Here is an 11,185-nt window from a genome sequence, read left to right as displayed (position 1 = left end):
GAGAGAGAGAGAGAGGGAGAGGGAGAGAGAGAGAGAGAGAGAGAGAGAGAGAGAGAGAGAGAGAGAGAGAGAGAGAGAGAGTGTGTGTAGGAGATTGTGGTTACCTTCCACTATATGAGTTCCAGGTTCAAATTCAGGTTGTCAGGCTTGGTAGCAAATATCTTTACCTAGTGAGCCATCTCGCTGGCCCAGAAAAATATTTTACACGTAATTTCAACAGCAAGCTTCTATAACTATAAAGACCCTTTGCATAGAGTTGTATATTCTGAGAATATTGAGTTTCAGATTTACCCTGAGTTCCTGTGAGTACTTCCTCACCTCTACATCTAAACTAAGCTCTTTTCAAGAAGAGAAGACAAGGAAGCCACATAATTGAGTAGAATCCAGGTTTGAACCTAAAAGCTGTTGAGATACCAATAACTATTGTTCCTTATTTAGGAAAACGATATTTTGTCTTGTTTTGGCTTTTGGTTTTTTGTTTGTTTGGGTTTTACTTTGTTTTGTTTTTTTCTGAGACAGAATTTCTTTATGTATCCTTCCTTAGCTGTTCTGGAACTAGCTCTGTAGACCAGGCTGGCCTTGAACTTATGAAATCTGCCTAACTTTGCCTCTTGATCCCTGGGATTTAAAGCATATTCCCAGACCAATATTTTTCTTAAATAAAAATTTTTCTTAAACAAAAATTATACCTTGGGAACCACGAGAGGATCTCCCTAAATTTCAGAGGATAACAGTTATGACTCCTACATTTTCTTGATAGTGAGACTGCGGCAGGAAGAGAAACGGCAGCAGGAGGAAAGCAACCGAGTGAAAGACCGCAAGCGCAAGCGGGAGAAGTACGCAGAAAAGGTATCTCCAGACGGCTGGGGGGGGGCCAGGCCCTGGGATAAGTTTTAGAAGCACAAAAGGCCTTTGGGTGCCATACATGCAGGTCTGGGCGGGCGCCTACACACATATTTGTTTTACGTAGTAAACCACAGCTTGCATGTGCAGATCCAAGGATGGCTCGTGAAAGCTGGTTTTCTCCCGCTGTCAGGAAAGTTCTGGAGATTAAACTCAGGCCCTCCAGATTGGCAGGCAAGCACTTTTATCTGCTGGGCTATTTGAAACAGTTCTGTGCTAGTAAACATTTGATGAAGTAAAAACATCAAATGTAGAGCAGCTTTTCCTTCTCACGCATGCTCGTGTTGGTCCCAGTTGGACTGGACAATCAGTGATAACTGTGATAGCTAAGGGGCTAATGCTACTTCCATAATTAGCTTTTATAGAACTTAGTTTATGTGGTTTGCGTCAGGGTCTTTCTACTTATCCCTGCTGCCCTGGAACTCACTGGGTAGACCAGGCTGGCCTGGAACTCAAAATATCCTCCTGTCTCTGACTCAGGAGTGTCTGACTTCTTTCATAGACTCTTTTTAAAGGACCTGGGCAAGCATGATGAGAACCACCTTTAATCCCAGCAATTGGGAGACAGAATCAGGCAGATCTCTGGTTCGAGACCAGTCATGGCTACATAATGAGACTATCTCCAAAAAAGAAAACAGGCTGGGGTTGGATCCCTTTGGTCGTAGGCCTTTGATGGCTGGCAGCTTAGAGCTGGTCTGTTTGCGCCCCTCTCTGTGAAGAGGGGGTACTTTCTACTCACTTCTTTTATAGGGTTGGAAAATCCTAAAAATGAAACACAAAGTCCTCCTGGTTTGGGCTGCCATTTCTGCCCCTTCCCTGGCAGCCTCTATTTCCTCTTTCCTCACTCTGTTCTCATATTTAACCCATTACTTGCCACTGCTCAAAATAAAAATAACGTTAACATACAGAAACAATATCTAGGTCTTGGGGTATAGCTTAGTGTTAAAGGACTAGGGTATCATCCTTAAAAATGGATCAGTGAGGGAGGGAGGGAAGAAGGGAGGACAGAGAACCTGTCAAAGAATAAAAGGTGGCTTTCTCACACAGGCAGACACAGAAATCTGTAGTTCTTTTGTGTGAGTGATAGTGTGCACATGCCACAGTGGGTGTGGGAAGTCAGAGGACAACTGTAGAGCTGTTTCTCTCTTTTACCTTTCCATGGACTTGGGGTGGACTGGCATCATCCAGCTTAGGTGGCAGTCACCAGTTCCCATTGAGCCAACCGCATATGATTGTACACTCTTATCTTAACCCTGCAATAGATGTACACAATATGGCTCTGTCTGAAAAAGCCAGTGAGATGCCTCAGAAGGTAAAGGCACTTGATGCCTAGCCTGATGACCTGAGTGGGATCCCAAGAATTTATGTGGTGGAACGTAATTCCCACAAGCTGTCTTCTGACTTCCATGTGAGTGCAGTGCATGCACACCTACAGTCAGTCAGTCAATCATTGAGGGAGCCAGACTAGAAATGGGCTGTCAGGAAAGGGTATGCCTTCCTCCTCCTCTGTGAGTTTTCACTTCCTTCAAGAAGATTCAGGGCTTGAGAAGTGGCTCAGTGGTGGAGCACTTTCCCTAAGTGTGAGAGGCCTTTAGTTCAGTCCTCAGTACATACATAGCCTATACACACAGAAAATTAATTGAGCCTGCATAGTCATGCTGTCAGGAAGATGGAGAAAACTTGAGGTCAGCCTAAGCTATAGAGCAAGACCCTGTCTCAAGTCAGTTGTGGGGTGTGTGCTCATGGCTTAAGCAGGCCAATGAGGCCACAACAGGAGCCGTAACAAGTACCAGGTTAGTCAGAGCCATATAGCAAGATTCTGCCTATAATTGTTTTATTTGTTAATCTTGTTTTTCTCTTTGGGGAAAATACTCATGTTTTTATGTATTTTCTGACCTTTGTATTCCCAGAAGAAAAAGGAAGATGAGTTGGATGGGAAGAGGAGGAAAGAGGGTGTGAACCTCGTGATCCCGTTTGTTCCCTCTGCTGACAACTCCAACCTCTCCGCTGATGGGGATGATTCCTTCATCAGTGTCGACTCAGCCATGCCCAGCCCTTTCAGTGAGGTGAGCCTCCTCCTGCGTTCTACATCACAGCAGTGGGACTGCACTCTGACCTTGTGGCAGGGACACAGTGGGCAGTGTTCACTTCCAGCCTTGTGGGAAGGGTTACATAAGGACAGGCTGACTCTCAGAACGGAAGGCAGACGGGAGAGAGAAATGCTGCATGTCCCCAGAGCATGTTCTCACTTGAGCGTAAGGGCTGTAGCCATTGAAGTTATTAGTAATCTCAGCCCTTCTGCTTCCAGATCTCAATCAGCAGTGAACTGCACACTGGCTCCATTCCCCCTGATGAGAGCAGCAGTGACATGTTAGTCATCGTGGATGACCCAGCCTCCTCAGCACCTCAGTCGAGAGCCACCAACTCTCCTGCTTCCATAACAGGCTCTGTGTCAGACACTGTGAATGGTAAGTGATGCTACTCTTTCATACTGAGTCAGCCTGCTCCACTGCTCAATGGGAAGCATTCCTCTGGGGGTAAGTGAGCTCTGCTTCCTTTTAGGATACAGGATTTTATTGTTGTTGTTGTTGTTGTTGTTATTATATAATATTATTATTATTATTAACTTTCTTGCCCTGTTTTGGATGTTTTTGTTGTTGGTTGGTTGGTTGGTTGGTTGGTTGGTTGGTTGGTTGGTTTTTTAAGACAGGGTCTCTCACACAGTGCTGGCATTTGCTATGTAGACCAGGCTGTCCTTGAACTTAATAAGAGATCCACCTGCCTCTGATTTCCACATCCTGGGATTAAAGGCATATACTACCACATCTGGCACATTTTTATTTATTGTGTGTGTGTACACAACGTGGAGGTCAAAGGACAGAATACAAGAATTGGTTCTCTCCTTCCACCACTGTGGTCCCAGGGATTGAGTCAGCCTCTCAGGCTCACTGTCAGCAGCCTCTGCGTGCCTAACCATCTCGTAAACCCAGATACTGGGGCCTTATTCTCTTTTCCAAGAGTAGTATATACGAAAAGATTGACATTTTTTTAATAGTCTTTCTAAGCAAAGGGAATAAGTAATGTTTAGGAGAAGCAGAATAAGAACTTGGTGAAGTGTTTTTTTATTTTTTTCTACTTATTCTGTCTTTAGTATTTCACCTTTATTTTTGCTAGTTTTTTTTTTAACTTTTTACATATTGAATATATGTGTGTTTCTGTGTGTATGTGTGTATTCAAGTGTGTGATTGTGTGTAGGGACATGCATATGCATGTAGAAGCCAAAGGCTGACAGTGGGTGTCTTTCTTGATTGGTATGTGTGAACGTTTGGGGGGGTGTATATTTGTATGGAGGCCAGAGGATCACATCAGGTGTCTACTTCTGTCACTGTCCAGTTCTTTTGCTGTTAGGTCACTGACCCTGGCGCTCACTGTTTGAGCTAAACTGGCTGGCCAGCGAGCCCCAGGGACCCACCTGTGTCTGCCTCCCCATCCCTGTGTGTGTGCTGCCTGCTCTCATAGCCTGGAGACCAGGCTCAGGGCTCATGCTCCCATGGCAGGCACTTTCTCCAGTAGAGTCGGCTCCCCAAACCCTGAATTTTGCTAGTTTTTAACTAAAGTTGGCTTTGGGGACATTTCTTTTTTGTTGTTTTATGAGGCCCAGTGTTACTACTTCTGCTTTTTGATGAACCTTAATTTCAAAGCCTGAAAATAGGACTGACCATAGTGCTATGAAGGGGGAGGATAGGTAGAAACATCCTTGAGGGCTGGTGAGATGGCTCGGTGGGTAAGAGCACCCGACTGCTCTCCCGAAGGTCCCAAGTTCAAATCCCAGCAACCACATGGTGGCTCACAACCATCCATAGCGAGATCTGACTCCCTCTTCTGGAATGTCTGAAGACAGCTACAGTGTACTTACATATAATAAATAAATAAATCTTAAGGGAAAAACAAAAAACCGAACAAAGAAACATCCTTGAAACAGCCTTGGCTACATAATGAGACCCTGTCTCAAAATTTAAATTTAAAACAAAAAACAAAAAGCAACCTAGCCATAAGATTAGAAGTGGTTCGGTGGCAGAGTGCTTGTCTAGCGTGCACTAATCCAAGGCCTGGGCTCAATGCCCAGAAGGTTGTTTTGTTTTGTTTTGTTTTGTTTTAAATAGAGATAGAAGTTGGTTGTTGAAGGCAGGAACACTTTAATTTTTGAAGGAAGTCTTGGAATTCATTTAGTGATGGGCTAGAATAAAAAGTAATAGCCATGGTGGAGCCACTCCTTAGAAGGGACAGCAGTTGGAAAATCATAGCTATGTTAAAAGACATCCCCAAATGTCCTCAGATCTCAGCGAGTCAGGCACCGTATCCTGTGTCTATGGTCCCAGAACTCAGAATATCAGTCTGAGATTGGAGAGTTACTTGAGATCGGGGGTTTTAGAAAGGCCAGCCTGAATAACATTAGGAAACCTTGTCTCAAACAAAAGAGGACCCCTTGAGAACCAGTATTCCCTATCAGGGGGATATTTGTTAGCATTTTCAGAGATTTATTTTTTTCCCCTCTTGGCTATTCGTTCCCACAGGAATTTCCATTCAGGAAGTGCCAGCTGCAGGACGTGGTCACTCAGCTCGAAGCCGAGGCCGCCCCAAGGGTTCAGGAAGCACAGCCAAAGGAGCAGGCAAAGGCCGAAGCCGCAAGTCCACTGCAGGCAGCGCTGCTGCGATGGCAGGAGCCAAAGCAGGGGCTGCAGCAGCTTCCGCAGCTGCTTATGCTGCATACGGGTACAATGTGTCTAAAGGTTGGTGCAGATTGTGGTCAAGGACTGTCTGAGAATCCATTTAACATAGAGTGTGCAGGATACTCCAAGCCAAAACCCGGAGACCATCTTAGGACCGAGCAGTTCTGACTCACCCTTGCACTCCTGATAAATAGCTGTAAAGTAGAAGTAGCTGTGACCAGAGTGAACTGAAGGAGGAGCTGCACTTGAAACATCCAGTTTTCCTGCCCCTCCCCTTTAATTCTCTGGTTGGTTATTGTTTGTTTGTTTGTTTGTTTGTTTGTTTTTCTGGGACATTTATTTTCCAGTAATCCAAACAAGGGTAGTTAACATTCATCCAGCTACCTGGACCATTGCCTCAGGCAGTGCACACCTAAGAGTGCATAGGGGTAGAGCTGGTAGAGCATGCATGCCCTTGAATGGAACAAGCCAGAAGAGAAGCACGTTGTGGAGTGGTTTATAAGCAGTATACAGATAATAGAAGGAAAGAGGCAAGCTTACTTGTGATTACAGGTCAAAAGCAGGGGAACCATGGACCTGCTATATAAGGACTGTAGGGTATCATTCAGAATGGAGAAGACTGGGATTGTGTGTGAGAAAGGATTCAGACAAATGCAGGAGTTGACACCCATCATGGCATATTGAGGTTCACTGAGCAGATCAACACGTTATGCTGAGAAGGAGCAATGAAAGTCGTGAATGAGAAGGGACTGTTGACAGTTGGAGAGAAGTAGCGACTGAGATGGAGATACAGAAAGGATGATTGGGGGGCTGGTGAGATGGCTCAGTGGGTAAGAGCACCCGACTGCTCTTCCGAACGTCCAGAGTTCAAATCCCAGCAACCACATGGTGGCTCACAACCATCCGCAACGAGATCTGGCGCCCTCTTCTGGAGTATCTGAAGACAGCTACAGTGAACTTGCATATAATAAATAAATCTTTAAAAAAAAAAAAAAAAAAAAAAACAGAAAGGATGATTGAAGTGAGAATGCAGGCCATCCAAGTGCAGTAAGAAAACCCACACAGAGCTGCCTCCCCTCTATGCAGAGTCTGGCCTCAGGTAGGTAACAGCACACACGCAGAATCCCAGCGCCCAGGAGGCAGGTTCTAGACCAGCCAGAGTTACCCGGCTACAAACAAAAATCTCAGGTGGGCTTAGCAGAGCTCATAAGTTTTGGGAGGGGAGCTTGTTTGTTAATTCTTTTTCATTTTTTTCTCATGTGCATTGGTGTTTTTCCCTGCATTTATATCTGTGTTAGAGTGGAGGAGTGTCTGGAACTGGAGTTACAGATAGCCATGAGCTGCCATGTGGATGCTGGGAATTGAACCCCGGGTCTCCTGGAAAAGCAACCAGTGGCTCTCAGCCATCGAGTCATGTCTCCAATCCTTGTTTGTTAAGTTTTCGGGTAGAATTTAATGTATTATCTGAGGCTGGCCTTGTTCTCATGATGCAGACAGTGGTAACTGTTTACTGCTGGTGGCTAGTAGAATTGTTAGAGCAGGGAAGGCACACTTGTATAGGAAGCGCTAGTGGAATTGTTAGAGCAGGGGAGGCACACTTATAGGAAACGCTAGTGGAATTGTTAGAGCAGGGGAGGCACACTTAGAGGAAGCGCTTGGCCGTTTGTGAGTGCTTAGTACAAGTTGATTCCCTTCTCTTCTCCCATTGCAGGATCTCTGCTTTCATTATTGTCTCACTAAGGAAATAAGTAGAATAGCCTTCCCTGCTGTTTGTTAGCCCTTTGCTACCTCATTTGTGTCCTTGGAAAACAGTAATCACTGCAGTAATCAAAGCTGCTGTGCTGGGGCTCATCGGAGAATGAGACACTGTGACACAGCAGAGAAGCAGGAAGGGGTACAGCAGGCAAGGAGGTAGACTGGCCTAAGGCAACCAACAGGGACTGAGAGCTAGGAATGAAAAGTGACAAGGATTGGTCCAGAAGTGACCTGTAATCAATGGTATGTGAGCAGAGATGTCTGCCCAACCCAACAAGTAACACAGAAGAAACATATAAGCTGTGGTGGTGTACATCCCAGGACGTGGAAGGGGCAGGCAGGAGAATCAAGAGTTTCAGGTTTTCCTCTGCTACATAGTAAGTTTGGAAAAACCAGCTTGGACTCCTGAAAAAAAACAGAAAAGCAAACAGACAGAACAAACATACTAGACAGGGCTGGCAAAATGACTCAGCAGTTAAGCGCACTGACTATTCTTCTAGAGGTCTTGAGTTCAATTCCCAGCAACCACATGGTGTCTCACAACCATCTATAACAGGATCCAGTGCCCTCTTCTGGTGCGTCTAAAGAGAGCAATGGTGGTGTACTCATATGCATAACATAAATCAATAAATCTTTAGAAAAAAGAAGTAGGAACACTTGTCCCATTGTAGGTAAGGAAAAGTTCACTATTATCCAGATAACTATCACCAAAGATGAGAGGTTTGCCCAAGTCCTCGATGTGACAGAGCTTGGAAAACAGAGGTGGCCTTGGCCAGACTTGAAGAGTAGTGGCTTCTGTGAAATGAAGAAGGAAGCAGCAGCCAGGCCGTGGTGGCGCATGCCTTTAATCCCAGCACTCAGGAGGCAAGACACAGTCAGATCCTTGTGATTTCAGGACCAGCCTGGTCTAGAGTGAATTCCAGGATAGTCATCTCTATGAAAAGATGATACTATCTCAACAAACAAACAAAAAGCAACTGAATTCAGGTGTTTTCCAGAAAACAAGACAGCATTAGTGCCTAGTGAGCTACAGCTCTCATCGTGCAACCAGGCCTTCCATGCCAGACATGTGCCCTCTCCAGAGCCTGAAGAGTATGTCTTCCACTCTGGATGGGGTAATGTAGGTGGGACTTAGTGTTTGTTGTTATCTCTCAACAATGCAGACATCTTACCAAAAGGCAACTAAGAGGGAAAATAGGCAACATCAGAGATGTTGGCAAGGAGCAACAGACAGAGGGGTTCCCACCCCTTTCCTCTAGCCCAGACTTAGCCTAATACTTCAGACTCCAAGGTTGACAGCTGGTGCTGAGGGTCATTGTGGTTCTCTCCGTCCCTACAGGAATCTCCGCAAGCAGTCCTCTGCAGACATCCATTGTCCGACCTGCTGGCCTTGCAGACTTTGGACCTTCAAGCGCCTCTTCTCCCTTAAGTTCCCCTCTGAACAAAGGAAATAATATTCCTGGGACTCCTAAAAGCCTCCACATGACCAGCAGCCTAGCCTCAGACTCCTTGATCCGGAAACAGGGCAAAGGCACCAACCCCTCTGGAGGACGGTAACCATGGTAACCATCTCTGCCCTCTAGCTTCCTTCAACCAAACCAGGGGCTACAGTCCTGAGCCATAGGTGGTCTTTGGATGGCTTGCCTAGTGTGGCATCTTGCATCCTATTTGGAGAGTGGAAAGGACCAGTTGTAGCAGGAGAGGACAGGCAGGTGGTTGGTGTGAGCACTTTTATCACCTGTTTCCAAAGGAATATCCTGGGTTCGGCCCCACAGCATCCTAGATGTACTCTGCAGCCGTACTCTTAACCTCTTTCTGGGGATGGGCCTGACACAGAGCCCTTTTATAGATGCTCAGGCACACTGTCTCCATCCCCATCCCACTCTTCAGCTCTGACCATGTCCCTCATGAAGGCTCCATGGGTGCTGTGAAGAGCCTTCCGTAGTGGAGACTTGTCTAAAGGTTATGGTTTCCTGCGGGCTAGGGAGGAAGTGGTTCCCTGGCATCCATAGTCTGGGAGTGCTCCTGGGTCTCTCAACCCTGTTTGCCACAGTGTCATCACTGAAGAACAGAACGCAGTGAATGCCAGAGAAGATGGTGGCTGTAAGGATGAGAGAGGCTGGAGCAAGCAGAGCCACAGGCAGTTATCACAGCATTTCCTCCTGTCCAGCACAGTTCACACCAGGGAAGCTTTAGGTCCCACCAGCAACAGTAGCAGCAGCTCCCACTCAAGGGACTTCCCAGAAGCCAGTAAAGAGACCAGGAACCACCTCAATCAGCAGGACATCCTCACCACCCTCTTGCAGATGCCCCTTTGCCCATCCTGAATGCACAGCCTCCCCGGCTTTGCCCTTCAGCCCCTGCTTGGCTGTATGCACTGTCTGTATTGCACTGAGAAAGAAGGGACAGCAGGAGTGAGATGGGGAGGGAGCTGGCTCAGCACCACCCCTCCCAGCCCTGCCCCACTCGCCTGAGCTTGCTGCCCTCTGAGAGGGGAAAAGGGCGGCTGGGAGGGCTTTCCACCTGATGTCCCTGGTGGAACAGGTGCTTCTGGGCGGGCCAGCCTCTAATTTGCACACCTGAAATCGCGGAATTGAGTTTAGATAGATTGATTTTTTAAACACTTTTTTTTTTTTTGGAGTAGGCGTAGGGGAATCATTTAATTTAAATCATAAAGATTCCCCTACCCAAACCCTGACTCCTGTGTACAGATGCTCTTTAGAGGGAATCAGAAAAATGCCAAGCCTTTTTTTCTCTTTGAATGTGCTGTCTATTTTTATAACTGAACTTGTACATATGTATAAAGAGAGACACATCTTTCTTTTACTAACTGGATAAAAAAAAATCTTAAATAAAATGGAGTGAGATAATTTTATGTAAATCAAAGTGTCTGTGGTCTTTGCAGCTGCCTTTGTACTTTGCAGTACAAAGTTGTGCCCTTGGAGATTTGACAGCGTCAAAACAATGCAGAGCCCTAATTTCTGTGACCAAAGAGGACCATAGTGGGACAAGGAGTGTGCAGTGGGTGTGTGCTCAGGGGGACAAGGAGTGAGCTGGGGAGGGGGTGCTCAGGTGCAGTGTTAATTGAACTTGTGGATTTGTCTCCACCTTGCAAAAGAAGATTGACCGAGTCCCTGCCATGCAGTATGGGCCCTGGGGATGAGGGTTCCTTATGGTTCGTTCCCAGTAGGACTGGCCTGGAGCAGGCAAAGTTAGATAGTGGTAATCTGAACACTTGTAAGAAACATGAAAGGAAATTGTGAGTGCGTTCCTAAGGATTCCAGAAGTTCTTAGTTTTGACAGCTGACTGGTCAGTTGAGGAAAGGTACCAGCCTAGACTGGCAGTCACTGTTCTGTGATTGAACTCACGTGTTCTTACATCATCTTTGAGAACTCCCTAGCCTGGCTTCACCCGTACACTTTGATGGAGACAGACTGGCTGCTGGACAGCTGCTGTTGTGTTGCTAAAGACAGACTTTCATCTTCCCGTAGTACTGTTGGTCCTGCTTTTCTTGCGGGTAAACATGACCAGGGCCTCACACAGAGCACACTGGCACAAGGTTCCCAATTAACTATTCCCTGCACCGTCCCTGCTGTAGCTTTTATAACCTAGTGAGTCAGCTGGTCCATTAGACTGAGGGCCATCTAGTTTCCATCCCAATAAAGTCACCAGTGAATTCCTCTTAGTCTTAGATCCACAGTGGCTGCCTCTCTGTGGACCTGACAGCCGAGATCCTGAGTAGCTTCACCCACGTGTTGATGTGAGTTCTGTCTGGATCAGTCTGGGTCCTGTTCAG

The 11,185-nt window shown here is 46.3% G+C and overlaps 1 protein-coding gene across 1 annotated transcript in view; it reads left to right on the top strand.

Annotated features, from left to right (window-relative positions):
- Ino80 (INO80 complex ATPase subunit) overlaps positions 1-10,269 on the top strand; it is a 103,636-nt gene extending 93,367 nt beyond the window's left edge. The window contains exons 32-36 of the mRNA XM_021179126.2: positions 761-849; positions 2,814-2,969; positions 3,212-3,371; positions 5,478-5,693; positions 8,728-10,269. Coding sequence (XP_021034785.1) covers positions 761-849; positions 2,814-2,969; positions 3,212-3,371; positions 5,478-5,693; positions 8,728-8,945 — 839 coding nt within the window. The 3' untranslated portion in view covers positions 8,946-10,269. The remainder of the gene's footprint in view (positions 1-760; positions 850-2,813; positions 2,970-3,211; positions 3,372-5,477; positions 5,694-8,727) is intronic.
- Positions 10,270-11,185: the final 916 nt, after the last annotated feature.

The sequence above is a fragment of the Mus caroli genome, chromosome 2, assembly GCF_900094665.2.
Source record: "Mus caroli chromosome 2, CAROLI_EIJ_v1.1, whole genome shotgun sequence".
NCBI classification, from domain to species: domain Eukaryota; kingdom Metazoa; phylum Chordata; class Mammalia; order Rodentia; family Muridae; genus Mus; species Mus caroli.
This window is presented reverse-complemented; position numbering and strand designations above follow the sequence as displayed.